General features: G+C 43.3%; 1 protein-coding gene across 6 annotated transcripts in view; it reads left to right on the forward strand.

The window, feature by feature from the left end:
* Positions 1-136: 136 nt before the first annotated feature.
* The window catches only part of DRC1 (dynein regulatory complex subunit 1), a 38,115-nt gene continuing 17,618 nt past the window's right edge, over positions 137-20,633 (forward strand). For 3 of the 6 annotated variants that reach the window (XM_074331800.1, XM_074331801.1, XM_074331803.1), the window contains exons 1-7: positions 137-393; positions 2,604-2,691; positions 8,800-8,912; positions 11,428-11,611; positions 12,188-12,325; positions 13,304-13,390; positions 14,213-14,335. In XM_074331800.1, coding sequence (XP_074187901.1) covers positions 239-393; positions 2,604-2,691; positions 8,800-8,912; positions 11,428-11,611; positions 12,188-12,325; positions 13,304-13,390; positions 14,213-14,335 — 888 coding nt within the window. In that variant the 5' untranslated portion in view covers positions 137-238. The remainder of the gene's footprint in view (positions 394-2,603; positions 2,692-8,799; positions 8,913-11,427; positions 11,612-12,187; positions 12,326-13,303; positions 13,391-14,212; positions 14,336-20,633) is intronic. The other 3 variants (XM_019735389.2, XM_019735390.2, XM_074331804.1) reach the window with 2 other exon arrangements.

Raw genomic sequence — 20,633 nt, forward strand, 5'->3', positions numbered from 1 at the left:
TACGCCCGGGCCTTCGTGGTGGCCCAGGACAGTGCATCCCAACTGCAGGAGAGAGCAACAAAACTCCAAAGCTGGGGCACCACGTTCTGAATGCCGGTAGGCGGGGCCTAAAGAACTGCGCGGACAATCACTTCCGCCGCGGGTCAGGTGACTGCTTTTCCCTGGTAACTGCTTGTTGCTAGCAACGCGGCGGCGGTCTGGCGGGGGTCCCGGCGGAGCTGCCTGGGGAGACACCGCTATGAATCCGCCCGGATCCCTGGGGGATCTGGAGGAGCTAGAGGGGGAGCATTTATCCGCTTCGATTCTCCGGCCCTCGGTCCATTCTGATAACCCTCAGGAGCGGATCCAGGCCCGGCGTCTCCGCATAGCGGCGCGCCTGGAAGCCCGGAGGCGGTGAGCGGGGTGTGGGCGGGTCGGCAGCGGGACCCGGGAGCCCCGGAACCGGGGAGGTAGTGCGGGTCTGAGGGGAGCAGTTGACCGGGGCTGGAGCCCCTACGGTGAGGGGTCGGAGTGCCCCAGGTGTGAGCGGGCCTTGTTTCTTAATGAGATAGAAAACAGGTGCAAGCAAAGTAGGAGATGCTAAAACATTTAACACACTAGTAAAGTCAAAGACGGAAATAATCCCGTCAGCACTTTTGTGGACTGCCCACTGCGCCAGGCACTGTGGCGAATACACTGAAATGCAGGTGTGGGGACAGAGCCCCAGAAAGCAGTTTCCAGGCTGTCGGCCTCACATAGAAAGGTGATGGCTCAGGTAGTAAATGGCCATCAACTGTGATTGCATGGCCATCCGCTGTGGCTAGTTGGCCGTCAGCTGTAACCAGTGAGCCATTGGCCACTAATATAACTGCTGTGGCTATGCTAGCAGGAAATGGGGGCTAGCAAGAAGATGGCGGCTGAGCTAGCAAGAGCGGATTGCAGAGAGGTGGATGCCGCCAGTGAGAATATAGTGATTGACTCCCCTACTTAAGGCTTGGTGGATATTCCTTTTTGGCCTCACCATATCCTGCGTTCTTATGAGGGGAGCGGGAGCAGAGACCCCGCCTGACACCCTGCACGACAGCAGGCCATGCAAGGCCTGTCCTCGGAGATGTCTCTCCTTCCTCCCAACCTGCCTTCCTCCACAATTATTTACCCAGTGGATCTCAGCTATCACTTCTGGTTTCAGTGGCTTATCTGGTTGTGTGACACAAAGCCTCGCTCGTGAAGAGTCTGAGACCGAGAACCTTACCCCTCTCAGGCCAGGGCGTCCCGTGCCATCCATTCAGTCACAGTGGACTGTCTGTCATCAGCGGGTACCAGGAGGCACCTGCGTGATCCCCTGAATTCCTGAACGTCCTCGCTATGTAACAGCACTTACACCTTTTCCTGCTGGTCAGGGTCGGCTGCCCTACCGAGATGGTGGCTTCTCATCTGTGGCCATTGGACACATGGGGCCCAAAGTGGCCTGGCTGTGTTCCAACCAAACTTTACTTACGGACACTGACGTATGAATTTCACGTAATGTTTGTGTCACAAAATATTCTTTGTATTTTGATCTTTTTTTCTCTAAATTAATAAACTTCGTGTTTAGAGCAGTTGTAGGTTTGCAGCAAAATCCAGTGGAAAATGCAGAGGTTTCCCATATACTTCCTACCCCCCCCCCCACACACACACAAATGCATAACCTTCCCCACCATCAACATCCCCACCAGAGTGGTACATTTGTTACAATTGATGAACCTCAGTGACACACCATTGCCACTCAAAGTCCACGTTGCTTCACTCTTGGTGTCCTATGGATTTTGACAACTATATACTGACATGTATCCACTGTTAAGTATCGTACAGAATGGTTTTGCTGCCCTAAAAATCCTCTGTGCTCTGCCTATTCATCCTGACCGTATTTTTTTAACCATTAAAAAATGTAAAAATCATTCTTTGCTTGTGAGCCATACAACAACAGGTGGGTCAGATTTGTCACACAGGCTATAGTTTGCTAATCCTGATGTGACCGATCAGTGTGATGTTCTGTGACATACCCAGATGGTCCGGATCTATTCAGACTATATTTTGACAGCAGGACAATGAACACGGCCCAGTGAGTGTGAGTAAATACTATTATCAACTTTTTAAATCTTTTCCAGTCTGATAGGAGGGTAATGTACCTTATAGGGTTTTCACTTTCATTTTTCTGGTTACAGATGAAGTTGAACATATTTTCAAATGTCTATTTGCCATTTGTAAATTGTCTGTTCACACTCTTTGCCAACTTTTCTATTTGGTATTTTGTCTTTTTTGTATTGATTTGAAGGAGCCCTTTCTATTTTATAGAGAGCAAAATTTCATCAAATATCTTTTACCGGTTTCTCCCTTGACTTTCAAGAATAAAATTGAAAAATTTTAGGAAATAAAATCTTTTTTTCTCTCAAACTTTGGTCTTATTCTGAGATGGGTTCTCTCCTGTATTTACTTCTAGTGTTTTATGATTGTGTTTTTTTATATTTACATTGTTAACCATATGGAGTATTTTTTTGTATGTGGTATGAAGTAGTGTGGAACCTTTGAATATAGATTTTAAGTACTAAAAATAACTTCAGTTTCTCTACTGTTTTCCATCACAGGGAAGCGCTTGGAGACTATTTAGATGGAAAGAAAGAGAGTGAGGAAGATCAAAGCAAGAGCTATAAACAGAAAGAAGAAAGCAGACTGGTATGAACTGGGTAGCAAATGAGTCCTGTCAGGCCTGTGAGACTAGCGAGCTGGGTGTGATGCCATGGTTTTCGTATTTAGACTAAAAGAAACTCAGTAGAGATCAAGTCTCAATAGAGATTCTATTTCTGTCTCTTGGCAGAACGGAATTTGAACGTTTCCCGTTTGGGGAGCTCTCTAGGACTGAGCTTTCATAGTATAATTTCTTATGTGATGCTGTGTCTTCTTTACTCACACACTTTTTTTTTTTTTAAAGATTTTTTACTGGGGAAGGGGAACAGGACTTTATTGGGGAACAGTGTGTGCTTCCAGGACGTTTTTCTAAGTCAAGTTGTTGTCCTTTCAGTCTTAGCTGTGGAGGGCGCAGCTCAGCTCCAAGTCCAGTTACTGTTGCTAGTTGCAGGGGGCACAGCCCACCATCCCTTGCGGGACTCAAGGAGTTGAACTGGCAACCTTGTGGTTGAGAGCCCACTGGCCCATGTGGGAATCGAACTGGCAGCCTTCGGAGTTAGGAGCACGGAGCTCTAACTGCCTGAGCCACCGGGCTGGCCCCTGCTCACACACTTTTAATGGTATTTATTCATAGGATAAAGTCCAAATGGTTTAGCTTGACATTCAAGGCCTTTTGTGGTCTGTCCACATTTTTTTTTTTTTTTTTTAATTTATTGGGGTGACAATGTCTGTCCACATTTTAACTCTCCAGTCTTCTCTCCCATTGTTACCGAATTTGGGCCTTCCACTTCGGCTAGGCCCATCCAGTTTCTCACCTCCAGTGGGGCGTGCTTCTTCCTGCTTTGTTCCTTTGACCATCTGGAATGCCAAGCTCCTCCCCTTCCCTTTTCTTCCCTTCTCTCCTTTCCTTTTTCTTCTCTCCTGACATCAGGTTACCTTCCCACACTTCAAGACCATCTAAGTCCCAACCCTTCCATGAGTTCCTCCGCAGCCCAGGCTGAACTTCTTTAATTCACACATTGAGCCCTTTTTGTCTATAGAATTCATTTCATCTTGGATAATTTTCTGCCTTGTACGACTTTTCCAATGTGTGCACACGATGTCCCCAATGAAATTATAAAGCTCTGTGAGAGCGAGAGCCCCTTTGTGTGCCTGTGGAGTAGTGCATAACTTAACAAACACGAAAAAGAAAATCGATTGTCTCCCATGGCAATGACAGGGCTCCTGGGATATTTAATAAAGGACTTGGAACAAGAGGTACTGGAGGGATAAAAACACCAGATCAAAACAGCAAGCCAGGCCTGGCAAAGTGCTGCATTTAATTAATTGTGAAGTGAACTGCATAGACAGTGATACTGTAGGAATGGAGATACGCAAAATTGTTCACTAAGCTGGTTTGGTCAGGGAAGGTCATATGGAGAAAGTGGGATTTGAGCCGGGTCTTAGAAAAATAGGTGGGATTTATAAAAGTGGAGAGGAGAGAGATCATTTCTGGCAGAAATTGAAATGTACTTAACTGGGAGAAAAAATACTCAAGCTACTGAAATATTATTACAGAACAGAGACACATAGAGAATAACCTGTACTGTACTGAGTCCGGGATGAGATATTTTACTGTAGTGGAAGGAATATTGAGCTGTGGTGGGTTCTCAGTCCAGACCTGTTGCTTACTGGGAAGTACATGAGTCATGTCACCTCTTTGTACCTGGGTTTCTCCATCTAAAGGGTCAGTGATCTCTGAGCATTTCTGTGTAGGATCAAAAGGATATTATACATAATCTTGAAAATACTGTTATAGTTTATATTGATATAATCTTGAAAATGCTGATATACAGTTCATCCTGAGAATGCTTTAATTGAGTGTAAAATCAAAAGGATGATATTGTTTTCATTAGCAACTTTTCAAGGTTCCTTTCACTTAGGACTTAAGTTATGAAGTGCATTGGCATCAAGGAGAAATGTATGACAAAAAATGTTACCTTCCACAATATCAAGGCATTAAAAACCAGTTCTGCCCCAAGACCTGGGCAGGAGGGGCCCCTGCCCTTGGCATTGTACCTTATTAATCATTTTTAAGGATAATTCTTTTTGTTTTTTGTTTAATCTTCACCTACTCCAAGTTTATGAAGCTATTCTTCCATATTTTCTTTTACTGGAAGAATAAAAGTGTTCTACTCTTTACATTTTGGCCTATAATCTATTTGGAATTGTTCTACTCTTTACATTTTGGCCTGTAATCTATCTGGAATTGTTCTACTGTCTATATTTTGGTCTGTAATCTATCCTGAATTGATTTGCGTGTGTGGAATAAAGGTAGGACTCACAGTTTTCAAAAATCTAATGAGAGGTGTCTCCAGACACCGCGATGTGTGGAAATGTGGCCTTCCAGGTTCCCCAAAACACTCTGCGGTTCGGGAAGGTGGCACCATGCTGGTTGAAAACCTACCTCCTCATTTTTTCGCCATCAAGGTCCTTCATGTCTTTCTCAGCAACCTTTGCCCTACTCCCTGCTTCCGGTATGCCCATCCAGGGAAAATAAGGTGGAAATGAAGACTGAGGCAGCCTCTAAGGGGAATAGAAGTTACAAAATCAGTTTTGTGAAGGTGGAAAAGATGTTGCATTTTTTACATATTGAAGGCAAGACACCCCACCACCAAAACGATGAATACTACACACTTTATTGTGATGGTTTGGAAATGAACCCATAATATATCTGAGTTCTTGGGGCTGCTCCAGTTTCTTCCCAGCAGCCGGCCTGAAGTGGGGACTTCCTCGCTTCAGAACCTCCACTCCCCCTACTTCAGTCTTCACTGTCAGCCCTGGCCCCCACCCCAACCCTTGACAGTCACTATCCACACCCCAGAGTGGCAACTACCTCCACGGAAAAGTATGGCATGACACTGTTAATTGCTAACTTGGTTCACACCTGGCAACCCCCAAGGCTGTTGACATCACACTGTATAAACAGTGTGACTAGCTCTGGACAAAAACAGTAACTGCTGACATACCTTTACACAGACAAGGTGGTTTTACCTACTCCCAAACCACGCTAATGAAATGACATGGCTTAAAAGAGATGGAATGTTTCTGAGCCCCCTGAGCTGATTGTATCAGGCAATTTCAGCCAAATTCCCATTACTAGGTAAGTCAATGAGTCAAAGTTACCAGGGCTGAAGGATCAGGTATTCAACCATTCAGCAAATATTATTGTGTGTCTTGCATTGTTCTAGCCTCCAGGGATAGAACAGTTAACAAAACAAGCTTACGGAAAATACAAGGGAAACAGAAAATAAAGAAACATTAATATGTTAGACAATGGTAAGTACCAAGGAGAAAAAAATTAGCCAGAACTTTTCAATATTTTATATTTAGCGTGGCATTTAGGACAGTGCTCGGCATGTAGTAGGCACTTAACATTTGTTGAATGAATAAAAAACTTGCAATGAAAAAATAAATCCATATGAATTTTTAATTGATCCAGCACCATTTATAGAAAAGGTCATCCTTTCTCCACAGAATTGCAGTGCACCTTTCTTGTGATTCAGGTGATCACATATGTGTGTTTGTTTCTAGATTCTCTGTTCTGTTCCACTGGTCTATTTGTCTGTCTTTATGCCAGTTGCATGCTATTTTTATTACTGTAGCTTTGTGACAGGGCTTGATACCTGGTAGGGTCTTTAAGATTGTGTTGGCTATTCTTGACCCTTTACATTTCCATGTAAATTTTAGAATCAGCTTGTCAATTTCCACCAACAAAACATGCTGGGATTTTAACTGAAATTGGGTTGAATCTGTAGATCAATTTGGGAAAGAACTAATATCTTACCAATCTAGAGATTTACAACTCATGAGGATAAAATATCTTTATTTAGATATTCTTTAATTTTGCTCAGCAATGTTTTATACTTTTTATTGAGGTTATAATTGCTCATGGTTCATATATAAAAGTATAATTATTTTCATATATTGACTTGATATCCAACAACCTTGTCAAATTCACTTTTGAATTCTAATAGATTACCTGTAGTTTCTTTTTTATTTTTTTACATAGATAATCATTTCATCTGAAAATAACAGTTTTATTTCTTCCTGTTCAATAGTTACACCTTTCATTTCTTTTTCTTGCCTCATTGCACTAGATTGGCCCTCCAGGCCATTAAATAGAAGTGGTGGTGGTGAGGGTCCCGTGTCTTGCTCTGGCTTTCCTCTGGATATCTCCCCCCCCCCCCCAAGTGGACACCCCTCAAGTTCACTCAGAGCCCAAGTTCCCCCTTTAGGTCACTCTCTGTGTATCACAGAACCCAAATTGCCTGCCCAAAGGGTTCTGAGCACACGTTCAAGGCCTGCATGGGCCTCTTCCTGGGGTCTGTCCTGCTCAGGGCAGGCGAGGCCACAGTGGAGTGACCTCTAGGCCTGATGGATTGCCAAGGGGTGTAGACGGAGCTGGGAAATCCATATGCCTCATGTGAAGCCCTTCGTGGTAGAAGAAAGAGGTGGGTGGGAATGGGGTGGGTTGTGGGCTGGAGGTCAGAGACCGGCTCTCCCTCAGAGTTCTGAGTGGCACTCTGAGGTATAGTCTGAATTCAAAGTAGGACTTCTAAATTGTTATGAAGGTGTCAAGGTAGGAGGACAGAACATATTTTATTTGGCAGCTTATAACACTGAATTATAATTTGTAAATATTTAGATATATGGTCGGTAGACCTCCATTTAAACTCTTCCCCCGGGTCTCAGAAATGTCAGGGGTGTGTTTGTTGCTTTGTTGGTAATTATATAATTTTCTTCAATTTTACTTTGAGTCTTAAATACTGGCTTCAGAAATTTCTGATGTTCGCATTGTTTGAGTAGAAAATAGAAAATTGCTCAAAACTATAGGAAGCCGTTACTTCCTTATGCATGTAAAACCATTTGGTACAAGTGATAAAGCAGCAGGCATTTAAAAAAGTCTGCGGTACCCAAGATATCTGGGTTTAGGGTCTGTGCAGTAGTCGTTAAAACTGCATTTCAAAATTCCCATAGACCAGTGAGTTGAAATAGCGTCTCAGACCATTTCAATGACTCCTCGGGGTAGAGCTATTTATGGGTTCTTAGTTCAGAAATGGTTTGAGAATTGGAGAATTTGTAAGTTCCAAAACAGACTTGGAAAAACTTAGGCATGAATTAAAGATACCTGAACTTTTTGATGAAATTATGACATTACCAAGAGGCCAGGAGTGAAGACACTGAGTGTGGAATTTATAAAGAGGGGTTAGGAGGATACCAATAGCAAAATTCCTGAGTCCGTTAAGGGAGAGGGCAGTGCAGCCAGCTACAGTTCTCTCCTGTATCAGAACAAAAGATCCCACATGACATTAAATAATGGCTTAAATAAGACAGAAGTTTATTTTTCTGCCTCACTTAATGGTTCAGAGTATTAGTCGTCCAGGGCTGATATGGGGGCTTCTCAATGTCTGACCCTCATTTCCTTCTGCCCTTCCTTGGGTTGCCTTCATCTGCTCATCACATTGTAGTTTAACACCACATTCCAGCCTGGGAGAAAGGGGAAATGGGTAGCAGAGGGCATACCTTTCCCCATTAAGGCACAATTCAGAAGTGGCATGTATCCATTCTGCTCGTGTGCTCAGATCAGACCATGTTCTAGCTGCAAGGGAGTTTGGAAGATGATTCTATTTTGGGAGATCAAATGCCCAGCTAAAATTTGGGTGTTCTCTTACTAAAAGAAGAGGGGGAAATGGACATGGGAGGTCAACTATTATTGTCTGCCTCACCCCCCCAAATGAGAGTCTTGGAAAGGACCCTGGCAGTGCCGCCACTTGGAGGCTGACTGGGGACAGTACATGTACCTGGAGCACATGCCAGCATACTGACAATAAACTAAAGGACACCCAGAGTCTCACAGAGCTATTAAATTGTAACCTATAACATCATGTCACCAGTGCCCGGATGGAAGTGGGTGGCTAAATAGATGCTACCCTTAGAAGTCTTACGGTAGCTTTTAATTCCTGTTTGGTGAGATAGAATAGCTACCAACAGTGTGCAAAGCGTTTCTAACTTTATAACGTTATACATTTATAAACAACTTTATGAATTTTACAAATGTATACATTCTTTATAAAGTGTTCTAACTTTTATAAATTCTCACTTCTTTGTTTTCAGAAATTGGCTAAACTGCTGCTCTGTGGCACTGAGTTGGTGACAAATATCCAGGTGGCTGCAGATATCAGAGAGACTCGCAGGAGAGTTGAAGAAGAGGAGATAAAGCGTCAGAGGTGAGGAGGCCCCTGCTCTGAAGACTGGTGGGTGTGTAGCTCTCTCCTCTGTGGGTCCCTAAGTTGTCCCTAGTCATTGGAAAGTGGCTTTGTCGGATTTGTATAGTAGAATCCTCTTCTTTCCCTTGTGAAGCCTCCCTCCCTCCTTCTTTCCTTCCCTTCCTCCTGGCTTCCCGCCCTGCTTCCTCCCTTCCTCAAGTGTTACTTTCCTGACATGTGCCAAGCTGTGTGGATACAAAAAGGAGTGAATACAGCCTCTGGTCTTGATGTTCAGTCTAGTCAAGATCGACATGGAAACAGCCCACCATGATTTATGTTAAAATGAAGGTATGTGGAAAGAGTTGTGGAAACACATGTTCTCTCTGGAGCAGTGAGAGGAAACTCACCAGGCAAAGTGCCCCTTGGGTTGGGCTGTAAAGGAAGAATAGGAATTTGAGGAGTAGAAGAGTGGGCCTGTTAGGCAGAGGGAACAGCTTGTGCAGAGGCACAGATCACACGATGTGCTTGGGAATCGCATGACAGTAAAGGATATATGGGCAGGGGTAGGGGACAAAAAGCCATGAGGGTTTAAATGAATGAGAAGAACCGGACCCATAAACATCTCAGTGTTATGCACAGTGTAGCCGGTGTTACAGAATAGTAAAGACTCCATGTTTGAAGCATAGAGGGTCAGAGGGGTAATGGGAACCCATGGAAGACCTTCAGCTCCAGTTCTTAGCAGGCAGACTGCCAGGCACACTCAGATTCCCAGGCCTCAGGTTGCTCAACAATGTAGAGTTCAATTAGAAAAGCAACCCACTTGACCATTTTAGCCCATCTCAGCGTACATATACACAGTGCGATTTTAACAAGAGTTTTAGTTGTTTAGCTTAAGTATTTCCCCCATGGCAATTTTACCACCTTTACCAGTATGCAATTGTGACTTTATTCTTGAAACTTCCCACTGACTGTCATGGGTTGTGTCAAGCTGAATTGGCTGATCCCCAGCAGGGCCAGCTTGTGAAAGGCCCAGAGGCCACGCCAGGGAGTTAGGCTTTGTCCTGTAGCCATTGAAGAAAACTTGAAGGGCTTAAGTGGCAGAGTTAGAAGACAAATGTGGGTTTTAGAAAGATGACCTGATGGCTATTTCTCACTTTTTGTAGAAACAAGTCAACTGAATCCTAGTATGAATATGTGTCCTGACGTGGAAGGTGGGGCGGAGAAAGGGGATCGATCACAAGATGATTCCTGTCCTCAAGGGCATTTGCACTCTTGTTTGGAGACAGTCTCATAGAAGTACAGTCTGTTGGGGTAGGGACGGAGTCTCTGGCATATGCCCTCGCCCCTGTTCTCAGAAGGAGCCCCACATCTCAGCCCTAAGGCCTTCCTTCAGTCCAGGCCCATCCTCAAAATACTCCATCACACAGTTTCTTTGGAATTTCTGGAAAACCATCTCTGTTTCCCATTGTTAATGGTGGAGTTTCCCTATATGTACATTCCACTGGTCTTTGATTGATAATTTGGGAGAGGAACGCTGACACTTGAGGTCATGTTGGTAATGACAATTCATCATCTGAGCACCGTTTGTTAAGTGAGTCGTGTGCTGAGTATCAGCTGATGTAACTCTGACTGACAACAGCCATTTGAAGGTAGACACGCCATTTCATGGATGAGAACAATAGGGGCTTGCTGAGGTTAAGCAACTTGCCTAAAGTGGAGAGTTAGTAGCAAAATCAGGACTTGAACACAAGCTATGTGACTCCAGTGACCAAGTACTGAACTATTGTGTGTCACCATCTTACTCAGAAGTATTGACAGTTGATCCATGTGTATGTATGTGTGTGTATAGTGTGGGGGCAGAGCCCCAGAAAGTAGTTTCCAGGCTCTCGGCCTCACATAGACAGGTGCTGGCTCAGGTAGTAAATGGCCAACTGTGATTGCATGGCCATCAGCTGTGGCTAGTTGGCCGTCAGCTGTAACCAGTGAGCCATTGGCCACTAATATAACTGCTGTGGCTACGCTAGAGGGGGAGAAGGGAAAGAGAGAGAAGAATGGGGGCTAGCAAGAAGATGGTGGCTGGGCTGGCAAGTGTGGATGGCGGTTTGCGGACAGTGTGGATCCAGCCTCCAGTGAGAGTATAGTGCCGCCAGAGAGAATATAGTGGTATGACTCCCCTACCTATGGCTCCGTGGGTGTTCCTTTTTGGCCTCACCATATCCTGCGTTCTTGTATGGGGAGCAGGAGCAGAGACCCTGCAGGCCTCCCTGCACGCAGCGAGCAGGGTCTCCCGCATGACAATAGCTTTACTGTTGATCAGTTTTTGTTATGTGTCACTTTGTTTATTTGGTCTCAGTTCCTTATCATCAACCATTAAACTAAAAGAAGATTTCTCGGAGCCTGGTTTGGTTTCGGTGGGTGTATCTGGAGGCAGTGCTTGGTAGGCGGGCATGTGGTACAGACTCTGGGGACCCATCTGCTCTGTTGAAAGGCAACATCAGCAACTGGGCGGGCATGGCCGGTGTCCTTGTATTTGCAGGCTTGAAAAGCTGGAGAATGAAGTCAAGACCAGCCAGGACAAATTTGATGAAATCAGCGCCAAGTGGGAGGAGGGCAAACAGAAGATAATTCCCCAGGAGCTGTGGGAAATGCTCAACACCCAGCAGGTGCACTGCGCTGGGCTGATAGAAGATAAGAACAAGCTTATCAACGAGTTACAGCAGGCAAGAGTCTCGGTCGCGCAGGCCCAGCCCAGTGGGATCGGGCTGGGGGCGTTTCACCCAGTTATTGGTTTGCTTTTCCTGAAAGGAAAACTGTGGAGGCCTTACGTCAGGACTCAGAATGCTGCATCAACTTTTCACCAGAAGAAGAAAAGGCTTGGTGCAGTCATTTTAGAGTGATTGGTTTCCTAATAGAAAGATGTCCTTTTGCAGCAAATGCTGTTTCCGATTTTATGTGTTAAGGAATGGAACTTGGTCTGCAGTAGATATGTTCCTGTGTCACTCAGCTGGCACACCCAGGGCTTCCTGGGAGCTTGCAGGGAGATTTGCAGGAAATAAACATTGAGGGTTTGATTCTGTGCTGCTCCTTCAGCGCTTTGTCCGGAGCTGAGGCCACTCTGTGACATCTGGCCGTGCTTTCTCCGGGCCTTCCCCAACTTTTCTGAAGCCACTTTCTCCTTGTACAGCTGTAATTCCTCCTGGTCACAGATGCTGATGAGAGGGGGCCAGGTGGGGTGTGCATGGCACCTCTTGCTTCTGTGTCAGTTTGTGACCAATCTTTGACACGCTCTTTTCTAGGAGTTAAAAACAAAGGATGACCAATATGTGAAGGATTTGAAGAAACAATCAGATAACATCTGCCTGCTCCTGGATAGGATGGAAGAACAAGTGAAGAATGTAATGAAAACCTTTCGTCAGGAGCTCCATCACATTGAGGTAACGGGTGTGGAAGGCCTGCTGTGTGCCCTGGGAGGCCCCTGGGAGGAGAGCTGGGTCTGTCCTAACCATCTAAGGAGGGGCCCAGAGGTCCCGTCCTCTGATTTCTGTCTGTGCTCTGGGGTTTCATGAATTTATTTACTCATTCAACAGATAGTCATCAAATGACTACTGTATTCCAGGCACTGTACCAGGGACTGGGAATACAGCCATGAACAAAACAAAATCTTCGATGAAGCCTGTATTTTATTAACACAGCTAGACAATAAACAGATACATTACTAACTATATAATTTGGCAGGTGGTAATGAGTGCTTTGAAAGAAAATAAGAGCAGGCAAGGGTGAGAGGAGTAGAGGAGGGAGATAAGTGTTCCATAACCTTCCTTTATCTGATTTATTAATGGCGGTCAGAGCTGGGGAGATGGGAAAGGGGCGTGGCAAACAGGATTCAGGAATCAATACTTTGAATTTGAAGGAAATGTTAAGAATTGAGATTGAAATTTAGATCTTTCCAAAATGGAAGAGCGCCAAGAAGGTGGGGGATCTCTCTCTTTGGATTATTATAGACTCATTTCTGCGTCCCAGGCCTACCACGGTGAGCACCATGCTGCTTTTGCTTTGTGGAAAGCCCAACCATAGCAATGCAGCAACCCTAATCATGACTGAATTATGTGCCAGGGTTTGCCAACAAGGGCACTGGCCTTCCTCCAGCTCCTTGCCTCAGATATTGACTAAGTTACAGGAGAGTTGGCACATTTCCTCTCTAAACTTGTGTGAAGTATAGACTTCATATCACTGATTTCCATGCAACAACTTGCGTAGACATTTGGTTGCATGAAACTTGGCAAGTCTGCATTTGGATTTGCCTTTGTGTGGTTGGGAACGTGGCACTTGCACTGTTAACTAAGAGTTCTTTGATACTCTGGGACCTGCCTCATCAGGAGAGACACAAGAGCCCGTTTTCTTCTTCATTGTAGAAAGCATTTGAGGTGGAGCGGCAGGAGCTCCTGACCAGTAATAAGAAGAAATGGGAGCGGGCGCTACAGGCTCACAACACCAAAGAGGTAAGGGGTGGGGGCAGGTGTCAAGGGTGATCCCTGGAGTCTGGGGTGATGGCTACGGTGACTGAATATGCTGGCCTTTTTGTACCTTGGGGAGGGTTGCTATGGCAGGCATTCATTACTGAGCTTCATAACTCATCAGCGTGGCCTTGCAGATGGCAGATGTCTGGTGGCGGTGAGTGCCACCTTTGCAGCTCTCGGTGATCTCCACGGTCCTGTCACTTTCTTCTTTCTTTCCTGGGCACCTACCCTGGTCATGGGTATTTGTGGCCCATGGAGCTGCTTTAAGACACATTTTAAAGGGTGTGGGGTTGTCACTTTATTTCAGAGATGTAAAGAATGAAGAAAAACTTGACCAAGTCTCAGTGATTTTTTTTTTTTAGAAATACAAACATCTGACTGTGCTTAATTTCTTTTTTTCTAAAATTTCTTTTAAAATTACAGCTGACATACAAAGTCATTTTAGTTTCAGATGTACAACATAGTGATTAGACATTTATGTAACTTATGAAGTGATCACCCCGATAAATCTAGTGCCCATCTGACACCGTGCATAGTTATTACAATATTACCGACGATATTCCCTGTGCTGTACGTTACATCCCCTGTGCTTAATTTCTTAATGGAGCTTTCCTCTTGGAGTTTCTGGCCCCAGTAAGTAATGTAAAGCCTTGGATCGTAGTGGCTTCTGAGGGCTGATAGCTTCCTTCCAGAGTCACGACACTTTCAGTCCCTCCACTGTGTCACTCGTGTCAGGCCACTTGGAGGAGCGAGTCATGGCAGGGACAGGGCCTGACTTTCCCCCTCGTCTTCTTCTGCCTTCAGCTGGAGTATCTCATGAACCGCATCAAGAAAGTAGAGGACTATGAGAAGCAGCTGAACAAGCAGAGGATATGGGACTGTGAGGAGTACAGCTTGATTAAGATCAAGCTGGAGCAGGATGTCCAGGTACGACCTGTCCCTCCGCTGGGGCAGCTGGGTGGCAGAGCAGGCAGAGAGCACCCAATGTTTCGTCCACAGCGCTGCCGATAATATTCTAGAGTTGGTCCATTCAACGAGTATTTATTAATGAGCTGCTTTCTTTTAAATGACCGTATCTGAAGGAGCTCATGTACAAGATATGCGTGGGAGAACGCTTTCTGTCAAAAAACGGGCGGAGAACTGCCAAGATGCCGAAAGGAGGAAACTGTGACATGAGAGGAATCATTGAGAGCATTGTGCATTTTAGCAGAGTAAAGGGAAAATGTCCCTCGGGCAAGTTCGCTGTGTCAGAGGGCCAGAACCAGGACAGCCACCATCTGATGAGTGTCTACTGTATTCCAGGCCCTTAGTACACAGTATCTCTAATCCTCACACTAACATGGGAGGGAGAAAACACTAACGACGTTTTTTTTGAGGATTAAACGTTTTTAAAATTTTTTTTTAATTTTTCAATTATAGTTGACATTCAGTATTGTATTAGTTTCAGGTATACAGCCTAGTGGGTAGACATTTATGTAACTTATGAAGTGATCCCCATGGTAAGACTAGTACCCATCTGACACCATATGTGGTTGTTACAATATTTTTGACTATATTCCCTGTGCTGTACTTCACATCCCTGTGACTAATATGTGACTGCCAATTTGTACTCCTTAATCTCTTCACCTTTTCTGGTGGAATTTCAAGAAAAAAAATGCTATCTATCTATCTATCTATCTATATACATACACACACACATACACACACTATATATATAAATATATATCTAAATAAATTGTCTATCTATTATATATAAATTGTATATATAAATTTATATACATATGTAAATTATAAATTCTACTGATATAAAAGATGTGTAGTACATAATTTTCAAGTAATATAAAAATATTCCTCATTCTTTTTACTAACAGCATTTTATATGCCAGCAACCTGCGGCTCAGAGACAAGGCTACTTATCTAGTAAATGGTAAACCCTGGGTGCACACCCCGGGCTTCTGGCTCTATAGCCTGTATCTTTCCCATTATTCCAAACAGCCGCCTGACTGATGGTTGCACATTGCTGTAGGACAGATTCTGACTCACCATCAGAAACAACTTTCTAGTAGTTGGAACTATCCAATGTAGAAAAGGGTCGTCTCTCAAAACAGAGAGTCCTTTATCTCATAAAGTAGTCACAGGCTGAAAGACCAAGTCTGTCTTCAGCGCTGAAGGATTCCTGCAGTGGGAATGAGGTTAGTCCTTCTGGGTCCCAAAGTTCTTTCCAAGTCTAGGATTCTGTGTTTCAACATCAGATAGAAAAAAAAAAAAAGCATCTCTAGTTGCATTTAGATATAATATAATTGCATCCTAATATTCAAGCCCGGTCTAGTCATTTCAGATTGTATCTAGAAAAGCATGTTATGTTAAGCTTTTCCACTTAGACTTTGGTAGAATTTCAGTTCTTACTCCTCTTGTACCTTTATATAACGAGGTTAAATAAAAAACACCATTAGACTACAAATATTTTTACCAGTCTTGAGAATTTTCCTCGGCCTTTCTCATATTAGTGTCATGGAAATGAGAGTTACTGACAAAGAACAATAGTCTGTAATAGAGCAGCACTAGTGATGTGGGCTGCATACATTACACTTTTAATGAAAATGGCTATTGTCGAGCTTTCTGAAGTTATCTTGGTTCTATGATAATTTATGTGACAAAACTGCACACTTGTTGGCCTCACACAGCGAAATAATGGAACTTCATGTTCTTTTTGTTGTTTTTTCTTTGGTGGTAAGAGCACTTAATATAAGATCTACCCTCTTAGCCAAATTCTAAGTACACAATACGGTATTGTTAGTCATAAGCTCTCTGTTCTACAGTAGGTCTCCGGAACTTATTCATCCTACAGAACTGCAACTTTGTGCCCGTTGACCAACACCTCCCTGTTTCTCCCACCCCTACCCCCTGGCAGCCCGGGGAGCAAATTCTGCTCTCTGCTTTTATGAGTTTGATGATTTTCAGATCCCACATGTAAGTGAGATCATGTAGATCTTTCTGTGTCTGACTTATTTCATTACTTAGCGTAGTACCCTCCAGGTCCATCCATGTTGGTGCAAATGGCAGAATTTCCTTCTTTTTAAAAGCTGAATAATATTCCACGTTATAACTGTTACGTTTTCTTTATCCATTAGTCCATTGCTGGACACTTAGGTTGTTTCTATGTCTTGCTTATTGTGAATAATACTGCAATGAACATGGGAGTGCAGATGTCTCTTCAAGACCCGGATTTCAATTCCTCTGGATATAAACCCAGAATGGGGACTGCTGGATCAAATGATAATTCTATTTTTAATTTTTGTGAGGAATCTCCATATTGTTTCCAAAGTAGCTGCAACAATTTACGTTCCCACCAACAGTGTACAAGGGTTCTTTTCTCCATATCCTTGCTAACATTTGCTGTCCTTTTTTTTTTCGATAATAGTCATCCTAACAGGTGTGAGGTTAAATCTCATTGTAGTTTTGGTTTGCATTTCCTGGTGATTAGTAATGTTGAGCACCTTTTCATATCCCTGTTGGCCATGTGTATGTCTTCTGTGAGAAATGTCTGTTCAGGTCCTTTGCCCAATTTCTAATCAGGTCATTTATTTTTTTGCTATTGAGTTGTAGGAGTGGACCCTCATGTTCTTAATCCAATCTTCAAATGCTTGAACAAAGCCAAAAAAATTCTGGGACATGGGGAGATTATGGGGGGTGGGGGCCAAGGTAAGACTAAGAAGGTGAGGGACAGAGAGGCAGAGAACCTGGGAGACCTGGCTGTCTCGACCCCCCGACCCTGTCTGGATGGAGTGTGGGTATTTGGGAGGGAAACCCAGGGGGGTATTCAGAGAGGGCAAGTGTGTGTAGGTCCTCTGCGTAACAGTCAGAACAGTTCTTCACTGTGTTGGAATGGAAACCAAGAGTGCACTGTCCCACATTATACCCTTTAACTGAGAAGAGATCATCATATTGCAGTATGTGCAATGTTTTAGTAGATTGAACTTCATTCATCATAGTGCCTCTTAGCTGTATTTAACACTACACATTAAAGTCAAGTAGCATCGTTTTTTGTCAAGAACATATGGCATGCAGCTCAACATTAAATTTGCTCTTTCTAACTAATTCAGAGTACTATATAACTTCTAAAATATATAGCTGAAAGTTTTGCAACCACAAAAATACAAAGGCTCTAATGCACATAGATTTGGTTTGATGAGTAAAGTAGAAGAAGTAAAAAGAAAAAAAAAAGAATGTCTACTTTCCAAGTGCTTACTGCCAGTAAAGTCACATTATTAATGAGCCAAGAGAAGCCTATAAACATTTTGCACTCAGGGATTTTACCATCTGCCCACCACTCCAAAATAAAACTGCTAGAAAAACTTAGTTCTTGATGCAGGAAGTAAATTTTAAAAAAATTTTAAGGGCCTTATTGCTCATTTAAAATTGTAAAATAGTTTAGTTCAACTTTAGGGACTATTACTTTAAATACCAGAATAGTAATCACAAAAAAATTAAAGATGAGTTATTTATTTAACAAATATTGTGAACTTACATCATGCAAAACACAAGGATAAACAAGATACAGTCCCTGCCCTCAATGAACTTATAATCTTTTGAGTAAGAAAGAAAGTTACATAAAGAGAAAGAGAGAGACAGACAGAGAGCGAGCCCCACATAAATAGTATAAAAGAATGAGTCAAGGATAAGAAAAGGGTAAGCGAGCGTTTATGCTGCATATGCAATTGTTAGTCTGCGGTTCCAAAATGGAATCCAGGTCCCATCCCAGGATCGAGATTGGTGATGAAGAGGCCATGGGTTCTCTGGAGTCAGTCAAGAAGGCCAGAAGGAAAGGCTATTTTAAATTCCCATTATGCTGGGGCATCGATGGCAGTGGGTTTTCTGAGCCTGTGGGCAGGACATGGTACCTGCAAGGAGCTGTGGAGTAGCTCATGCTTGTTCCAGGTAAGAGAGGGAAGGTGTCATCAACTCCTGCCATTCCTGTAACACTGAAGGACTTCATGGTAGGTTAGATTGTTTATAAATTATTCACGAAAACCAAACATGATGTTTTGCTATTAGTCTTAGGAACATAAAGTATAGATTAGCAAAATATCTTTGGATAATTGAATAATAAGCGGAGACATTTAACAAAATCAATTACAATTTAAAAAATATAAAACTATATTCATTGTATGACAATCAAGAATGGCAGCCGTACATTGAGATTAAAACCTGAGATAATTAACAATCGGGTCACCGTTACTAAAATTATGGGGAGCATAGGTGTTGCAAACAAATAGTGTAATTCACGTAATTGTCTGCTGTAGCCTCTGTACTGTGAGAGGCGCGAGACGGTTACTAGTTCTGGAAGTTCAATGGCAGCACCGCCATGAACTGAAGCCCCCAGAGGTTGTCTTGAGACAGAGCTGAGATGAAGGAGTGGCTGGTCTGTGAGCTGGTGTGAAGGGAAGCCCATGGTGCACATTGCGATGCGTTGCTCGGGCCTCCAGGCATCCGTCCCTAAGAACATACTCTAGCAAAGAGCAGGAAAAAGCGTTTTCCATAAGAGGAAATAGAATCACTAATAAATATTCAACTGCACAAGGAAGCAAACGAATGTAAATTAAAGCAATTAGGTGACAGGTTGTTATTTTTTGACTAGGGAATCATCACAGGACCTAATTAGTTTAGTTCAGAGTTTTGTACATTGCGTTCAGAGATACTGAGATACTAGTGGTAGTTTCAGGAAACTAAGAAAAAAAGTGATGCTAGTGATATTTTTTTGTTTCAAGATGTATTATGTAGGAAACATAGAGTCCATGTACATAGTTATTGCTATGTAATAATCTGCCTTGGAGAGTGAAATTTACATGAAAGTTCACATGCTAGAAGTTGCATTTATAACTCACATGCTCTCTCTGTGTTATAAATATAAAAACTGTTCTATGGTCAAGTACGTTTGGGAAATGCCATCTCAGTGATAGGGGCTTATTGCAAAGCCATGAGAAGGAGGAGGTCCCTGGACATCAGTAGAGCAGACATCCCGGCACTCTGGGTCTCAGGGCTCTGTATCATCATCCCCGGGAAGACTGGAACAGCCACTCATTGTCATTCCAAATCCAGAGCAGCTCTGGACACCCTCCTTCTCTGTGAGTGTTCATGCTTTCTCACCCTCCAACATGGAGCTTTTCTATTGGACTTTGTGCTGTGCCACTTCATAGATCAATGACCTTCCCTATGTCCCGGGCTGGTCACGTTAGGAGCAGTAAAGCTGGTTTCATTTGGAGCATGGAGACATAAATCATTGCGGCTTTACAGGAAGAGCTGCTGAGAGCCCCTTTCCCTAGTAGACCCTTGGCCATCCCTAGAGGGGTGTAGGGCTGAAGGCTACTCAGCCTGGGACCAACCAGCATCATTGCACTTGAAATGAGGCTATACCGTCAGCATCTTCCATAGGCCTTTGGGATGTTGTTCAAGTCAGAAATTTTGAAATTAAATTGTAATCATGCTCGGGAAAAGTCGGGTACAGCTCCCAGCAGCTCCCTGCACCACCCTGAGCACCCCGCCCCAGGGCTGCGCCTGCACTAGGACGTCATGGCCTGCCCTGGGCAATGCACAGGGCTGACGGGGGGTGGTGAAGGGGCCACTTGCTCGCGTGGCCAGTGGGACTGTCAACTATAAATTGCTCTTTGCAAAGCAGTGTATTGAGAGCCTTTGACCTAGTAATTTCACTTCTGAGAAGCTACCTTAAGGAAAGAAACAAAACACCCAAAAAGTTTTATATATAATTGTCCTCAGCATTATTTTATAATATTGAAAAATTATCAAAACAATATCAAAGTACAACTGTAGGGAAATAGTAAAATATGATATATGATGAACATATCATGCATATTTCATATGTGATAAATTATGATATAAAATATTTTGTACCATTACAATTATGTTAATAAAGCTTGACTAACGTGGAAAATTCTTATGTTGTAATGTTCAGGGAGAAAAGTTGGTTCTAAAACTGTAGGTAAGGTTGGATCTCAACCATGTAAAGAGCACTGGAAGGAACATGCCAATATGTTGACAGAGTTGCCTTTGGATGGTAGAATTTTGGGTAGTTTTTCCTCCCCTTCTCTGTTTCCTCCTTTTTCCTTTTGCTGTACTTTCTGCATTTTCTACAATGAGCAATTATTACTTTCACAATCAGGAAAAGTTTTTACAAAGAAAAACAGATAGCTAGAAAAAGTAAATAAAA

This window comes from Rhinolophus sinicus, linkage group LG05 (assembly GCF_036562045.2).
Source record: "Rhinolophus sinicus isolate RSC01 linkage group LG05, ASM3656204v1, whole genome shotgun sequence".
Classification (NCBI taxonomy): Eukaryota; Metazoa; Chordata; class Mammalia; order Chiroptera; family Rhinolophidae; genus Rhinolophus; species Rhinolophus sinicus.